The 17,408-nt window shown below is 34.2% G+C and overlaps 3 protein-coding genes across 3 annotated transcripts; 1 reads left to right on the forward strand and 2 right to left on the reverse strand.

Moving 5' to 3' along the window:
- The first annotated feature begins 1,706 nt into the window (after window positions 1–1,706).
- LOC106765123 (stearoyl-[acyl-carrier-protein] 9-desaturase 6, chloroplastic) lies at window positions 1,707–3,202 on the forward strand. The gene is made up of 2 exons (XM_014649630.2): window positions 1,707–2,345; window positions 2,457–3,202. Exons 1-2 carry the CDS (start codon window positions 1,749–1,751, stop codon window positions 3,021–3,023), a joined length of 1,164 nt encoding a protein of 387 aa, XP_014505116.1. The 5' UTR covers window positions 1,707–1,748; the 3' UTR covers window positions 3,024–3,202.
- Window positions 3,203–4,563: 1,361 nt separating this feature from the next.
- On the reverse strand, window positions 4,564–7,268 carry LOC106765124 (alcohol dehydrogenase 1). The gene is made up of 10 exons (XM_014649631.2): window positions 7,113–7,268; window positions 6,846–6,982; window positions 6,549–6,595; window positions 6,078–6,403; window positions 5,883–5,965; window positions 5,701–5,776; window positions 5,563–5,624; window positions 5,270–5,365; window positions 5,018–5,179; window positions 4,564–4,912 (listed from the first exon to the last, which is right to left on the reverse strand). Exons 1-10 carry the CDS (start codon window positions 7,147–7,149, stop codon window positions 4,796–4,798), a joined length of 1,143 nt encoding a protein of 380 aa, XP_014505117.1. The 5' UTR covers window positions 7,150–7,268; the 3' UTR covers window positions 4,564–4,795.
- A 2,780-nt stretch (window positions 7,269–10,048) lies between these two features.
- On the reverse strand, window positions 10,049–16,578 carry LOC106763820 (auxin efflux carrier component 6). The gene is made up of 7 exons (XM_014647976.2): window positions 15,888–16,578; window positions 14,778–15,352; window positions 12,137–12,311; window positions 11,875–11,960; window positions 11,585–11,742; window positions 11,351–11,427; window positions 10,049–10,597 (listed from the first exon to the last, which is right to left on the reverse strand). The coding sequence occupies exons 1-7, from the start codon at window positions 16,316–16,318 to the stop codon at window positions 10,531–10,533; spliced, it is 1,569 nt and encodes a 522-aa protein (XP_014503462.1). The 5' UTR covers window positions 16,319–16,578; the 3' UTR covers window positions 10,049–10,530.
- Between the last annotated feature and the right edge of the window lie 830 nt (window positions 16,579–17,408).

Raw genomic sequence — 17,408 nt, forward strand, 5'->3', positions numbered from 1 at the left:
TCGACCCGACCCATCATGGGTTGATAGGTTAAACGGGTTAGCTCACTTAATTATAAGTTTTTTTTTAAATAAAAAAATATAATTTTTAAATTTAAATTTAAATAAATTTCACTCTAAAATATGATAAACTCCAAAGATAATTCAAAATAGTAAAAAAAAAAGTTATACAATCTAAGCGTAATCTAAAAACAAGCACAAAAGGCGAACAAATAAATTTTTAATATTGATAATTTTTGTATCACTTATCCATTTATAATATTAAAGTCTTGAATAGATAAATTTATAATATTTTTCTTTCTTGAAACATCTTTTTTTTATTCTCATCTACAATATAATAAAAAAATACTAACTAATAATATTGAAACGTAAAATAATAAATAATTAAATTAAATTAGGTGGGTTGGTGAGTCAACCCAACTCACTACGAATTCAATCTAGATAAGTCGGATTCTAAGTAAGCCGGATCGAAAACTAATCTACATAAAAGAATTACATTTTTCAAACCACGTTAAAACCCGTAATAAAACAGATTAACTCATGAATTAGAATCCATTTTGATTGCTACTTTGCATAAATTTCTTCAAGATATTTTCAATAGCTGATACGATAAAAGCTTTAATATTTGTTTTTAATTACACCACTCTTGATGCAACTGGCTGTTGTGTCACTACAAAAGGTTTGATATAATCATGGAGGAGCTCCACTCGAACGGAATCACTGTCGATTACATTGCAGAGTGCCTTAAAAGAACCCCCTTGCATCCCAACATTAACATTCTTTCAGCCATCAAATCTGCACACGTTATTGGGTAATTTAATCCCCTGTTTTTTATCGTTAAATTTTGGCTTTGCTTTAATATATCGTATTTGTTGATTTTTAAGGATTAAAAATACGAATTATTTTCGAAAAAGAACAAAATCCAAAATATTCAACAATAAAAATATTTATGTAATAATTTAATATAATAATGATGAATATATTTTTTATTGAAGGTTTTATATATGTATTTTATATATTTTAATTTACATTTTAAATAAATACTGATGAAATAATCCATCTATCAACTTTTTTGTGTAATAAATATTTCAATAAAAAAATCATTTGTTAATTAATCTCTATAAGTTTTATTTTTAACTTAGAGTTAACCATAAAATGAGAAAACATTAAGAAAAATGAGCTGGCGAATTTAAAGACGCCCACAAAGATGTAAAAGATCCACAGAAATCATGATTGACCGGTCTCTGTGTTATCCTACCAAAACCACAGTACCCCCAGTTTTACACAAATCCGTATTTATTTAATATGCACACCCTGGAACTTTTGTATTTTCATGCCCAGTAACATTTTTTAAATGACAAAAATTACCCTTTCCTTAAGTACCTATCTCTACCCTTAACAAATGCTATTTTTTTCTTAACCAAAACAACAACTTCTCAATGTATAGAGTCAAATTTCCACAAAAAAATTCATAAATTTCAAAACAACTTATATGGCATTTTCAAAATTATAAGAAAAACAATTGCTTATCACAACTCGTACCCTTTATAGACAGTAGAATGATATTTAGATAATTTTTTTTAATAATTTTTTTACAAAAGGAAATGTATTATCATTTTATTTATTTGTTTAAATTTATGTTTAAAAAAATATTTTAAACAGCCAATTGTCTTATAAATATCTTACTCCTCTAAGCAGCACACACAGTTTCACTGAAACAACGATAGTCTAAGCCCAACACAACCAAAACCATGCAGATACCACCTTCCAACTCCATCACCACTCAAACACTTGTTCCACGGCCTTATACAACAAACTCATGCCACCGCCACCTCTTGCCGCCGCCCAAGGCCGCCGTCTCCGCCGTCTGCGCGGCGTCGCTGAAGGCTCGGAGGACCCACTCAATGCCTCCGGAGAAAATTGAAATTTTCAAGTCGTTGGAGGGCTGGGCCTCGGAGTGGGTCCTACCACTGCTAAAGCCCGTGGAGCGATCCTGGCAGCCTCAGGACTTGGTCCCTGACTCATCACTGCCGTTCGAAGAGTTCAGCGAGGAGGTTAAAGCCCTTCGCGAACGCACCAAGGAGCTCCCAGACGAGTACTTCGTGGTGTTGGTGGGTGACATGATCACCGAAGACGCGCTTCCCACTTACCAGACCATGATCAACAACCTCGACGGCGTGAAAGACGACAGCGGAAGCAGTCCAAGCCCGTGGGCCGTGTGGACCCGGTCCTGGACCGCAGAAGAAAACCGACACGGAGATTTGCTCAGAAGTTATTTGTACCTCTCCGGTCGCGTTGACATGGCTAAGGTTGAGAAAACCGTCCATTACCTCATCGGAGCTGGCATGGTAAAAAATGTTCCTTTAATTTCAATTCCTGTTAAAAATTAGGGATCTGTTTGGCATTGCAAGGAATCAGTGAAAAGTTCATTATTTTGATGGTTTTGTTTTGATGGGTAGGACGTTGGAACAGAGAACAATCCTTATTTAGGGTTTGTGTACACTTCGTTCCAAGAGCGAGCAACTTTCGTGGCGCATGGGAACACTGCTCGGCTTGCGAAGGAAGGGGGTGATCCAGTGCTTGCGCGCATATGTGGAACCATTGCTGCGGATGAGAAGCGCCATGAGAATGCATATTCAAGGATTGTTGAGAAGCTTCTAGAAGTTGATCCCAGTGGAGCCATGGTTGCAATAGGAAGCATGATGGAGAAGAAGATCACAATGCCGGCACATCTTATGTACGATGGGGACGACCCTAAGCTATTCGACCATTACTCTGCAGTGGCCCAGCGATTGGGCGTGTACACAGCCAATGATTATGCAGATATCTTGGAGTTTCTGGTTGGACGGTGGAGATTGGAGAAGCTGGAAGGTTTGACGGGGGAAGGAAAGCGGGCACAGGATTACGTGTGCGGGTTAGCGCCTAGGATTAGGAAGTTGCAAGAACGCGCTGATGAGCGAGCGCGTAAGATGAAGGCGCAGAGTGTGAAGTTCAGTTGGGTCTTCAATAGGGAACTGCTTTTGTGAAATTTGAGTTGAGAGTTGAGTGATAATTAATTAAATTAAAGACCCTTTGCATATGGAAGTTGTGCCTGATGGGGTTGATTAAGTGATGTTATTACAAGTTTAGGGTAGTAAGTATTAATATTATAGAGTTTTGTTGTTTTGGGTTGTGGTTATAATTAAGAAAAATGTTTTCTTAACAATTTTTTTGTAATTTTTATGTGATAATTTATGATTTGTCTATTTTAAATATACAGATTAATTAAATAATGATACATGATTTATTATTAAAATTATCCTTAAAAAAAAGGAATTATTAGCATGGATTTGCGTGTAGTGTACACATTGCTGGATCAATGGTTTGTTGTTTTGGTTGATAGAAAACTAGTAGGACTTTTGGCATTTAACGTTTGGTTTGCGACTTCTATTTATCTTATAGAGGCATTCATGAGTTGATGATGATATAGATGTTAAAATAGCAAATCAATTCAAATTAGCGTATTGGTGCGTATTAGTATCAATAAATGTAAATGTTGTATCCACAAATATCTGTTAAGATCGTTTAATTTATTAAATCCAAAAACGTGAATAATGAAAAAAAGATGGTTTAATGTTTCAATAACTTCTTATTTTTGTTTAGATTTCAAATAAATTTTATTTTTTTTTCAATTAAGTTTTTATTTTTTTAAAATTAAATTAAATAAGGTTTTTTTTGAAATTGAGATGACTTAAGATATATTGAAAATGTAATTTTTTATTACGTGGCATTGAAAATATAATTGAATTGTATTTTTTTTTAAATTAAAAATAAATATACTCTATATATTTTACTTTTTAATTCAAAAATTTTAAAAATATTATTCAGTCATATTTTTAATATAACATAATAAAAAAATTACACTATCAGAAAATTTTATTTAATTTAATAAAAATAAAGACTAATTAAGAAAAAAAAATCTATTTGAGATTTGAGCGAAATTAAGAACGTATTGAAACATTACAAAATATTATTTAAACCCTTTAACAATCATTTGACTTTAGTACGTAGTAATAAAATACTAAAAAGAAAAAGTAAACTTTGGTAATTGTGAAGAAAAAAGTAGAGTGAAAAAACCAGAGAGAGAGAGATAAATATCAAATGGAAGTAAACAAATTTGAGTGTTAAAATACAGCGAAATTAAACATTCTGATCACTGTCATTCTTTTAGACAGTGGAAAATTAATTAAACTTTAAAATAACTTTTATAAAAAAAATAATTATAATAATAAATACTTTTTTATAATTTTATTATAAATAATTTTTTATTACATGTAAATAATTTTCTTTTATGAATAATTATTCAAATTTAAAAAATAGTTACTTGTGAAATTGAAAAAAATTATATAATAAATAAGATAGTCTCTTTTATTAATGGTATAAAACTACAAAATAATTTTTAAAAAATAGATAATTCTTTCATTTTGTAGATAGTTTTTTTTTTTGTCACACAGTTATTTGAATTTAAAAGCATAATTATTTGAAAGATAAAACTAGCAAAAAAATTGTCTAAAAAAGGGAAAAAAATTAATGTAGAAGTAAAATATTAATTAACAATTAAACAGCAAAATCAAAAGGAGACATAAGCAGCAACAAAGGAACAAAGGATCAAATACCGTTTCAGTCTCAACACTCAATCTAAAAAATGACAATCATAATCCTAAAAGAGGATTTTCTATAAAAACTTTATTAACATCCTTGAAAATTAAGATGGAGATCTTTGTCCTCAACAGCAGAGTGATGAACTATTTCATCCATCTCAGTCTTGCATGCGAATAAGACATCTAATGGACTGTCCTTTCAGCATGTATTCAAAGGCTTTGTTGATCTCTGAGAAGGAAACTGAGTGAGTGATGAACTTATCTACTTCTAGCTCCTGCAATATCCACAAGGATCATGTCAGCAACATTATAAATAAGTGAAGTTTCTCTCATATTGGTTCTGCTAAAGACCACATAAGTCACTGTCTGTGTATGCTTACCCCACTCAGGTACTTCTCCACAACACCAGGAAGGTCAGTGCGTGGTTTGTAGTTACCATAAAAGGTTCCTTTAAGAGTCCTCTCATTCAGGAAATTGATAGGAGCAGTTTTGAATGCATCATCTTTACTAGGCACACCAACAAGTACAGCAACACCCCAACCCTGAGAATAAGAAATCAAGATTCAGACTTAGGAAATAGCTCAATTCAGTGTTTTTTAGAAACAAGAGATAATGAGTTATGATTCAATTACATCATGGACACATTCAAAAGCAGAAATCATGGCCTGGATGCTGCCAGTACATTCAACAGCCCGGTCCACTCCTCCATTGGTCATTTCAGCAATTACCTGTTCATCAACATTCACTCCTCAATCTCTCTTGTTCAAACAAAAGCACTATGATGTTATTCATTTATAATGTTAGAATTGAATGGTTTAACAACGATGGCATTAGAAAAACAGAATTAAGGAAAATGGTGAAACTTTAAGAGTTTAACTAGTTAAGGAAAGGGTATAGAACTTCAGAAAATTGTTCAAGAACTAACCTGTTGAATAGGTTTATCATGATCCTTTGGATTCACAAACTCGTTAACACCAAACTTCTTAGCTGCCAACAAAAATAAAATCACAAGTCACTATCAATTAGGTTGTGCCGAATCTTTAAACATCTGTAAACATTATACCTTCTTCAAATCTATCTGAAACTAAATCAATTCCAATGATTCTCTTAGCACCGGAAATCCTAGCCCCTTCTGCAGCCTAAAATAGTGATTGAAAATCAAGAGTTGGAATTAATATTAATATTCCTTTATCACATTATCAACTGCTGAAAGAAGCACTATTAAACGCCAAAGGGAAAACATACCGCAAGGCCAACGGCTCCAAGTCCGAAAATAGCAACAGAGGAACCAGGTTTTGGTTTTGCAACATTAACAGTAGCACCAAGACCTACGACATGGAACCAAAAATATTATATCAGAAAATATACTCACCAAGCTAGTTTGCTACATAGAAACAGTATATATATCTGTCTGAACTGTCAAGGTTGTAATCTTCCAACCTGTGCAAATTCCACAACTGAGAACACAAACTTTGTCAAGTGGAGCAGCTGGGTTGATCTTTGCAACACATCCTGCATGGAGAACTGTGTATTCACTGAATGTGGAGGTTCCCAAGAAATGGTGTATGGGTTGTCCATCCTTAGAGAACCTTGATTTACCATCATTGATCATTACACCCCTATCGGTGTTGATCCGGAGGAGCTCACACATGTTGCTTTCTTCTGATTTACAATGTACGCATTCCCCACACTCTCCTGTGAACACAGGGAGGGCATGATCTCCTGGTTGCAAATGAGTGACACCCTCGCCAACGCTCTCAACAACACTGAATAAAACAACGGAAATCTAATAAGAAATTGCTCATTACTGATAACCCTCTCTTCTTTTACTCTTCAATGCAGGTGCTAGATGGACAAAAGTAAGAAAGAAAAGTTTGAAATGAATTAAATGGAAAAGTATGATCAACATACCCTGAAGCTTCATGGCCAAAAATACGAGGAAACAATGGAGTCTGGCCCTGAAGAAACAAAAGGAAAATCAGGTTAGATACCAACGCATTGATGATTCATACGCAATACAAGGAAAATTGCTGATATCTGTATCTGTTAATATCCTATTCGATCAAAGCAAATCATATCAGCTGCATGATTATCACTCTCCCACTATCACATCATGTATCCTATAAACCTAATACTTTTAAGTTTTTGTTTTAGTAATCTGCATATGATCCCTCTAAAGAAAGATAATGTCTTAACATATATGCAAACCTTGGCTTCCCAAAAGTAAACATCAGTGTGGCAAAGGGAGGTGTAGAGGATCTTCAAACGGACTTCCCCGGCTTGGGGTGGCGCCACCTCTACTTCTTCGATCACCAATGGCTTCCCTGCCTCCCATGCAATGGCAGCTGTGACCATGTAACAACAAAAAATAGGCAATCAGTTGCAACAAAATACATAATGCAGCAAAAATAGAGAGAAGAAAAAGAAAAAGACTATGCTTATGAGCTTATGAGAGTAAAGTATGAAAAGGGTGACCTTTGCACTTGATCGTCTGGCCCACGGTTGAAGACATGGCTGGAATGGAGAAATGAAGGAAGATGAACGAATCGAAGGAAGATGAAAGATTTTGAATTGCGATGTGAAGATGTGGGTTTGGGGAGGGTATTTATCGGGATGAGAGAGGGTAGAAGAAAAAACACGGTGAAAAGTGAGCCACAAAACAAAACCACCTCGCTCGTGGTATTGCACGTTGTTCCTGTCGGCGCCATCTTCGAAATCGAACGGTGTTTCTCCATCTGCATGCTTTTTCTGTGTTCCGCTTTCCTCTGCAACTCCGCTAGTGGTTTCTTGCATTTCGCCACGTATCTTTGACCCATAAGACATAAATAGAATTTCTATTCTAGTGTTTTACACCATTTATGCAAAAGAGAAATTAAGAGAAACATATATTATTATTTTATAATTAAAATTATAAATTATTTAAGATTTATGAAATAGTTTTCTTTTTTTTTTCAAGGATTCCGCTCCTACCACACTGGTTTTTTTGTTATACTTCATCCACTTGACACTTATAAATATTATTATTTTACTTCAAGATTTTATTTTTATTTATTAAATATAATATTTTATTAATAGAAAGAAGAGTCAAATGGCAGTAAAAAAAATTGAGTGTAAGAATAAACTTTTTAAGCCTCTTTAATTTCAAAACCCAACAATTCAACTTCTCATAGATTCACTTTAAATCAACCATTTAAGTATAAATATCTCATCAAAAATTTGAATTTTAAAGCATAAATGTGGGCATAAATATGCACTCATCAGTTAGCTTGGAGAGCAAGGAAAAATCATCTTCAACAGGAGGGAGACAAGTGGAAAAAATCCTCTCAAATGAGAGAATGACATGTGGCCAGTACCTATGGAAAAACCTTCCATTTCTAGAGTGACACATGGCCACTAACTAGGAGGAAAACTCTTCAATGGGAAGCCTCCACATGCCTTGGACAAAATCTTACTCTCTTGTCCTCCAAGTTTAGCTAAATGTTGACTCCTTGGTCAACACACCCATTTCGAACGTCCAAGCATAGTCAACTCTGGGCCTTAGCCCTTTATTGAATTATTTGGTCAAAATTCTATTATATTTGGTCCTAAAATATAAGACTCAATTAAACCTACACTACTAGGCCCAAAACCCAAATAAAATCCTATATTACTAGACCCAAATACAAGTCCTAAAAAACTTATTCAATGATAGTCCATGAAAAGAAGAGCTTGACTTTCACTTCACCTTCTTTGTTTGACTTTTCTTGTATTTGTTTTGCTATGCTCTTATGATGAGACTTTTTGTGAGATGGTTGCCATCACATCTATTCATCAAAGCCGGACAAAAATTTTTGAAAACATTTTAAACTCTTTTCAACTTCTAAATATAACATGTTCTTTTCAATAAGGTCTCCACAATCAATGTGGGAGTGCAGTCCTCAATATTTGACTTTGTAGACTTTAAGATGTATGATAAACTCAAAACTCATCACAAATTAAATTAACAAAGGAACCCCACCTATAAAGGTATTATGACTAAGAAGATTTCAAGAAAAACTCTAAAAATCTCATCCAAAATAACAAGATAAGGATGTTACAAAGATAATAAAATCTGGAAAACATGTAGCTTTGTAAAAAACAAGTCTCATCGTATTCTTGTTGCTGAAAAGAAAAGGGAAAAAACAATAAACAATGTTAGTCCCACTTTTTTTCTCTTCCAAGTTTGGTAGCTTATTTGCCTATGCTTTTTGTGAATGGCATAACGAAAAAGGCAAAATATTGATAGATGAGAATTTTTCAAAGCAAACTTGTATAGAAAAAAATCATGATGCCACTTTCAAATTCAAAATTTTTAGATAATATATGTATTGATTTTTTTTTTTCTTTTTTATATTACTAAATTCGTAATTTCTATTAGCTGTGGCCATTTTGATTACAATTTAAAATAATATAAACGCTTAACACATACATTGTAAACTCGCTTCTGCTTTATGAAACCAGTTATATTCATATTAAATTGACTTCCTTAAAAATAAAGAAATCAACGACTAAATTTATCGAATGTTATATGATTCGGACGGGTGTGGATATTCATAAAATGTATTTCTTCGACCCGTCTCATGTTATCCATATATAACTGAAGTTTTCTTTTTTTTCTAGATCCATAAAAAAAAAAAAAATTTAACAACTTTTTTAATAATTTTTTATAATGCATATATGATATTTTTTATTGATTTATTTTAAATAAACAGATCAATAAAATAAAATAGTGATACGAAATTTATTATTAAAAAAAATTGTTAACATATATGGTCTCATCTAAATAGACATTGCTATTTGCTTTTTGGGAAGGAAGTTTCCAAATCTACTTCTTAGCAAGAGCATAATCAGTTATATGTATTGCTCTTTCACCTCAAAAGAAAGAAACTGTGATGTTGAAGGCTTATGCCAGAAGAAATCCTGTAGGAATAGGACTCATTCAATTTTGTGTCCTTTATAATAATTTGTTGGAAAAGACACATAAGGGGGTTATAATAAGTAATACCTTATGGAAAATGATATTTCAACACCAATTTTTTACATTATTTTGATACTGCACACGTGTCAAAATATGGTTGGACGATTTCAAATTAAAAAAAAGTTGAGACAAAGACATATTTAAAAAAGAAAAACCAAAGTTTTTTTTTTAATTTGAAATCGCCCAACCATATTTTGACACGTGTGGTGTGTCAAAATGATGTCAAAAAAATGGCGTTAAAATATCATTTTCCTAACCTTATTTTGACACCGTTGCATGTAACCCCACCCTTGTTCCATTAAAAGAGAAAATAAGAATCTGCTTTTGAAAGCTTAATTCAACTGTGGTAAGGCCTTGTTTCACATACAATCAATTACTATATTCTCATTGGTTTGATATATTGAAGACAAAATCATAAATCACCTTAGAGTGCCATAAATCTGGCAAAATGTCGCCTTCCAACTTTTATACGAAGGAGGAGGGGTCAACAGTTGTTCCCACAAGCTTTTCCAACCTCCAACAAGAAAGCAAGTTTCTTACCTTAATAATTGGTCATGATAATATTTATTTCCCTTTCGGCTACCACTAATCTATGTAGTAGTAGCAGGGCATGTCTAAAACTATAAATCCTAGCTACAACTCTGTCATTTCTGTCACACCCTTAACACTTGTGTCTTTTGAAAAAGTTTGGCCTTACCAAAGTCAACCTTCTCCGCAGGTAGTGTCTACAATAATGGACAACCTTCGTATATAATTGTGGTCGGTGCTGACAGAATCATGGAGAAACATGGAAGCTTTCCAATATGTGTATATATATTACCCCACCTAGTCTAGTAGGGATATTATAGTTTGGATTATACTTTTCTTCTCTAAGGTTGTAACTTCTCTTCGTTCCCTTCATATGCCAAGAAATATGTAATATAAGAGACTTATCGGTAAGGAAACCAGCATACCAAAGATAACCCTGCAAAAGAGAAAAAGACAGCAAATGTTAATTGAAAGTTAGCATTAACATGACTTAATTTAACCTAAAGGGTCACTAGAAAGGTAAGCTAGGATGGTGTAAAAGTCTTACTAGTTCAAGTTTTGCATAGAGCCTTGGGTTTTCAGTATCAAGAAAACTCTTCGTGTACTAATGATTACCTACTAACAAGGTAAAAGAGGGTGCTCGAAAATGCTTTTAAGGTTAAAATTTTGAGGGAAACTGGTCATGAAAAAGGCAAATGCATTTTGAGTCACAATTAGCACACATAATTATGTATGTCCAAGTTATACACGCCCTGGTTGTTAGGGACAATATGTGTAATAGATTCGGTATCCTATCTTAGCTAAAGCAGCATAATAATCAAATTATCATGTGGGGCATGTTAACAAACAATACTCTTTGCTTAGTCTTCGCATCATTTTTCATTTTCTGAGTACTTTATCCTCCAATCAACCTTCTACAATGAATATTACCCCACTCTCACTCAACTATCACCTTGATGTTGTATCATTAAACTATTCTGGAGCCTGACTTCTATAATCAAGAAAGTGAAAAGCATATTCTTACACATATAATCCAATTTAGCCAGCAAGGACAGCATGACATGCAGCATTGAAATTGTTTACATCTTTAACATCAGTTTGAAACATTTTCAATTTATTAAGATGCTACAGGCATTGAATCAAGTCCAAATAATGAGGTCTCAGAAGCCAAAATTCCTTGCTTACTTACCCTGTGCTCAAAATATCAGGATGCAGGCCATATTCTCTGGCAAATACAAATGGCACTATCCCCTGTGGAAGAGCAGCCTGGAAGCATAAAATGAGGCAAACTTAGAAACATAGGTACAGCAATTTTAGCTATTGATCTAACCGTAACAGGATATATTAAATTTTGCCTTTAGCAACATATGAGGTACAATTTCCATGTGGTGCGTGTGCAGATGTGTATGCATAGCTCAAATACCTGTACAATGGCAGTGTGAAGTATGTCATGTCTCAATCCAATGGCAATGGAAGATACAGACATTACAAGAGGTCCACACAGGAAGCGAATGAGCATGCCCATAACTGCCCTTTTAGTACCGCAGGCTATGATACGGGGCTGAAGGGCCATGAAAAGCCCTGCACATTTGGCAATGTGTATCTGTCACTGTTTTTGTTATGTTTATACACAGAGATAGTGTATATTAAACTAACATGCACGGGGTGCAATATTATAATTAATGCTGTTTATATATATATGAAATGTTATACCTAAGCTAAACATAGCCATCCCAAGGCCGGCATCTGAGATGATTTTGACGGATGATTTGATAAGACTTGGCATTTCCATATTCCATCTGTAAAATCACATCATAAAAGGTATAAAATTTACATATAGCTGCTAATTACACATGCATAAAAGCTTTTTTAATATGAAATTTTATGACTTTTTTTCTCTTTTTTACCTTATTTATTTCTTGGTTACATCAGTATTATATAGTTAGTTTCCGGTAAAGGGTTGTGTATGACTTACTTGAAAGAGACTAAAGACCAAAGAAGTCCTAATACACTGGAATATATATTAGGATTTCGGGAAAGTTTTCTTCCTACTACAACCAGTATAAGCCTCATCATGACAAAGGCATGTGGCATTTTCTGCTCCTTCGCATTTGGGACTTTCGTGCTGTCTCTGAAGCTCATTTCTTTATCTGTCATAATTGCCAAAAGTAGTTACAATAAAAAACACAATAAGATAGTGTTTGATTATTAATGCTCTTGAAGATGTGATAAAGCAAGCTGATCATGAATATATATAATATAAAAAGATGTTAAAAATGGCTGTAAGAAATATTTCTTAAAAAAATCTTTTACCAGAAACAAATTTATTCGAGTTGAGTAGTACAAATATATAGAAGGAAAAGTAAAAAATTCAGGGGCCTATGATTCGGTGTTATGATTTTCACCACCAATTAGGGAATGATATTACTTCTATCATCATTACACACGTGCTCTCTTCCAAATGATGGCTACTATCAATTAAGCTTCTGACTAAGCAAAGTGGCAAATTTATATATATAGGTAAATAATTCTATAATGCTTTGACCACTTGTATATTTTTTTTTAATTTTAAGTAACTATATGTTGTGGCGTGAGAGGGTAGGATGGACCACCTGTCTAGTGCCCGAGAGTACTCTTTCAGGATCTAAAATCAAATTATGAAAGTTAAGTCCTTTTTCAGAGTTTAATATATGCAGTCATTTCTCACGTGCATAGTTTACAGTTTATGATGGAAGATAACCTAAACCATAATTCGCTTCAAGAATTAACAAAGTTGGGTTAATACTTTCGCAAAGAGCTAAAAAAAAAAAAATCCAAGTTAAAGTTGTTTAAGGTTAAATAAAAGGAAAATGATATTTTGACACCATCTTTTTGACACTATTTTGACACTGCACACGTGTCAAAATGTGATTGGACGATTTCAAATTAAAAAAACAAACTTTAGTTTTTCTCTTCCAAATATACTCTTGTCTCAACTTTTTTAATTTAAAATCGTCCAATCACATTTTGACACGTGTGCAGTGTCAAAATGGTGTAAAAAAACGGTGTTAAAATTTTATTTTCCTAAATAAAAACCAGATATATCTACGTTTTACTTGATTTCACGTCAAACTGACACTTGCTTTTTTTTGTTACCTACGACTTCTACCAAGGAAAGAGAAAATTGCCTTGTTTTCACCTCCTTCCTCTGTTGCTCTATAGTCTAAAATTTCCAGTTACCGACACATGCACAGTGCTAAACAAAAAAGTAAAATAAAAATATGAATTTATTGTAGAATATTTAATAGAGAGTAAAATGAATGGAATTTCATATAATTTTTTTTACAACGATGACTAAGTAAAACAATTACAGATCAACCAATTAAATAGTTATATAAAATAATCTATCTTAAAAAATCATCGTAACGAAGAATATATTTTATTGATGAACATTAATAGTAAAAAAAATTAAACCCTTTATTTTAAACAATAACAATATGTAAACAATCACACACACATGTTTATATTATAATGCATCATATATCTCATTAATATTTATTATTTCTATCTATATTTTTTCCACATTTTGTTTATCATGCTTAAGTTTTTCACTCTTTTTCTATGTAGATATTATCTAGTATTCCGGTATCCACAGATTGTTTTGCTATTTAATATACTCCAAGTCAGTGAAAAAGGAAATAGAGATACTAAAAAAGGAAATCTTAAATAAAGAGACTTGCCATCCACAATGCATAGGCCAGAAGAGAAAAATGCCAAGAAGTACTATTAATAATGCAAGAAGAGAACAAAAGGAATATTAAATAATTGTAAATATTCTATTTGGCAAAATGAATGCTTAATTATGAGTATGACATGAGCAGTGAATTGGTAAGAGTAGGACAAAGACCATTGCTGACGATGGTCGGGGACAAAACGTACGCACAGTGTCTGAAAAGCTCGCATGGGCATGCGCAAGCTCAACCTACAACAACCAAGGTTTGATACTTCTCATTTACAAGCCAAGCAAACACGCTGCCATAAAATTACATGTCTTTCCCTCATTCCCGCATACGACACTATTCATTCACGGGACCGTTGCTATTATCCATCAGATACTATCATCACCCACTAATACTCATACATTTTTAACTCAACAATCATGTTTTACACTCGATCAAACCATAAAAGAAGATGTTTGTGATAAAGAACAGGAAAAAATTAAAGATAATGGTATTTTATCAACACTATTTAATAATTTTTTTTACAACAGAATACATTTTACTATTTGAAACGAACCAATCTTAAACTATCATATTATTAAAAAATTGTCAAAAAAAAAGAATTGTTAATTTCTTTTTTTCCAAAAATTAATAATATTACGAACAAGCCATAAAGAAAAAAACTAAAGCAATATATTATTAAATCATTAATATATAAATTGTAGGCATCACAATTCGATTTCTATTTTCAAGAAATGTTAATTATACATATTCTTTTAATTCTTTGACCTAATTTAATAGTTTTAAAAATTGTAATTAATAACACAATATGTTTTAGATGAAGATGTATTTAAAAAATAAAAAATAAACCTTGACCAAAAAAATAAAAAATAAACCCACTCACACTCATACACGTACCTGAGAGAGTAATGTCCTTGCAACCTTGTCTCTCTTCTCCTCTACCGCATTTCCCCGGGGACTCCCACACCACCCTGGCCACCGGGGATGACTGGAGGCACACTCTTCCCGCGGCGACCGGTGAGCACCCCCAGACGGGGGTGCCGGCCTCCATCTCGTTGAAGTTTGAGGCCCGTGGCGTGGGCTGCAGCGAGTACGCGTCGGAGGAGGCGTAGCCAGAGAGGTGGGGGCTGGTGCCGGCGGGGGGGTCGCCGTCGTGCAGGTGCAGAGGCGTGTTGATGGAGAAAATGTCGGCGTTAGAGAGGTTGGAGGGTCGCGGAGTGAGGACGGCAGGGTTGCCGATGGAGCAGCTGGACTCCGGCGCCGACGAAACGGATCGCCGGATCCGCACCCGGATCCGACCATGTTCGTCGGTCTCTGACTCCGTCCGCAGCGGCATGTCGTGGCCGTCGAGCGATATAACGTCGCCGTCCACCTCGAATTTCGTGATGGACGCCGCCGCTTGCCCCGGAAACTGCCTCTGGATCAAAAGCGTCGCCGCCCGGTACTCGAACAGAAACAGAAGCAAAGTATACCTGAAGAAAAACACCATTCACCCCCTCGTGAGTTCAGTCAAAATTGGAAAAAGGTACTTAAACTGAATGCAAAATTAAACCAAAGCTTCTTAAAATAAGCTCAAGTAAAACATTCATTAATTTTGATTATGCATTTGCATTATTCCTATAAACAGTGATGTCAATATTATAAGTGGTTAATGGAAAACAACGATAAAAATTTGTTACTAGAAGTCAATATTATTGATATTTAATTAACAATTAAAATTACTTCATTTATTTCTTTCTTATAATTAGTCCAAAACTAATATATTATAGTATTTTCACTAAAAAATAATCTATCTATACAAAAATGAAAAATATCTTAAAATGGATATTTTGCAGTTAGAAAAGAAATTTATTTTTTCCCTAACTTTAAGATCAATTAATTTAATATATTTCAAAATACGATATATTTTGAGTTTATAGAAGAAAAAAATAGTAGAAAATATAATTATGATATTTGACGTTTGAGTTGACGGTGATGAAGAGTTGGTGAAGTTAGTTAGTTAGTTACCATATGATGCATTGGAGGACGAGGAGTTGCACCATGAGAGAGTGGGTGAAGTCGCCGTACATGGCTTGGAGGAGGGGAATGCCCATGACGAGGGTGTTGGGGAGAGTGGCGAGGGAGAAGAGAGTAATGAGCCACTCCAGGGAGCCTTTGGCGAAGAAAAGGGTCCAAAGCGAGAGGAAGAGAAGCACGAGGAGCTTGGAGAGTGTGTCCGCGATGATGAACCTCGTGTTCATTTGGTATGGGTTGTTCATCGAAATGAAGTGGAAAGAGAGCACCGGAACGGCGAAAACCGCCACGAATCGGTTTATGCCCGAACACTGCTCCGGGCTGAACATCTTGCACCATTTCACCGAACCGTACGCCACCAGCATTGCGAAGTACAGAGGCACCATGGCGCACATCACCTTGTACAAATCTTCTCCGGTGATCATCTGAACTATGAAGTTGTTTTGTTGTTGTGATGTGAATGTGAATGCTAAAAGAGTGCGGGGAATGAAAACAGAGGGGTTTTAATTTATAGGGTATTTTTGGACCGGTTTGCCCTTCTCAAAAGGTTTGATTTACTAGGAAGGTATTGTGGGCAGTGCTGAGTAGTGTCTGTGGTTGTTAGGGTTAATGATTGGCATGAGTCAATAGAGAGAGTCCTGATCTCATGATTTCTTTGTCGTTGTTCTTCAAAGAAATTGAGCAAGAGTGACAGTGATAGTACTTGAAAATCATGAAATAGAATAGTACAATTTATAATATTAATATTTCAATTCTACTTTTTATTTTTAATTTAAAATATCAATATATTATTATGTTATTAAAATAATTGTTAAATGTATGTGTTTCTGTACTGAGATCATATCACACTAACATCTACACAGTTTGTCTTCTGGACGTCCGATCACACTTCCTGCCTCCTAGTACACTTTTGCTTGTTCGGTCTTTGGCCTTTCCGTCACAATACGCTCTAGTCAAGTATTTGTCAAAGGTCTTTCGATGTTCAAGTCGGTGTATGGATCACTTCTAGAGATAGAGAGAGAAAGAAAGAAAACCACAGTAAATGTAACCAACTATCTTCTACCTTTGACCTTATTTATAGTTTTTGTCATGGGCTTGTGATTAACAAAACCTTAATCACAGCCCAATTGTTGGCCCAATACCCTTAATCGTGTTTTACCTTAATTTTGTCTTAATGCTGCCTTTCGATCCGCGCCGGACGGTTTACCTAGCGCGATCGTTCCTTCATGAACCTTATGATTGAGACAGGGTAACATGACATTGATAAACCGAAAGTTGCATAAACGTTGATTATCTTGGATGACCTGACTTGAACAAGATCTGCTCCCTAGACTCGTACTTATGTATCCTTAAGTTAACCTGGTGGCAGATGTTACGTCCACGCCGATGGTGTGTCTTTCATATGTCGTTCGGTTCCTATATTCATTATGAAATTTCTTTTGACAAGATTAATGTTTAAAATTATGATAAAATATAAAATATTTTCAATATAAATAACATTACATACAGTACACT

Source organism: Vigna radiata, chromosome 6, assembly GCF_000741045.1.
Source record: "Vigna radiata var. radiata cultivar VC1973A chromosome 6, Vradiata_ver6, whole genome shotgun sequence".
In the NCBI taxonomy this organism is placed as follows: Eukaryota; Viridiplantae; Streptophyta; class Magnoliopsida; order Fabales; family Fabaceae; genus Vigna; species Vigna radiata.

Coding starts and splice junctions, on each gene's coding strand:
- LOC106765123 (XM_014649630.2), top strand. CDS start 1,749: ATGCAGATACCACCTTCCAACTCCATCACCACTCAAACACTTGTTCCA. Junction 2,346..2,456: donor ACCTCATCGGAGCTGGCATG/GTAAAAAATGTT, acceptor TTTGATGGGTAG/GACGTTGGAACAGAGAACAA.
- LOC106765124 (XM_014649631.2), bottom strand. CDS start 7,149: ATGTCTTCAACCGTGGGCCAGACGATCAAGTGCAAAG. Junction 6,596..6,845: donor TTTACTTTTGGGAAGCCAAG/GTTTGCATATAT, acceptor TTGTTTCTTCAG/GGCCAGACTCCATTGTTTCC. Junction 5,625..5,700: donor TTCAGATAGATTTGAAGAAG/GTATAATGTTTA, acceptor TTTTGTTGGCAG/CTAAGAAGTTTGGTGTTAAC.
- LOC106763820 (XM_014647976.2), bottom strand. CDS start 16,318: ATGATCACCGGAGAAGATTTGTACAAGGTGATGTGCGCCATGGTGCCT. Junction 11,743..11,874: donor GATGGCTATGTTTAGCTTAG/GTATAACATTTC, acceptor CCAAATGTGCAG/GGCTTTTCATGGCCCTTCAG. Junction 10,598..11,350: donor CCTGATATTTTGAGCACAGG/GTAAGTAAGCAA, acceptor TCTCTTTTGCAG/GGTTATCTTTGGTATGCTGG.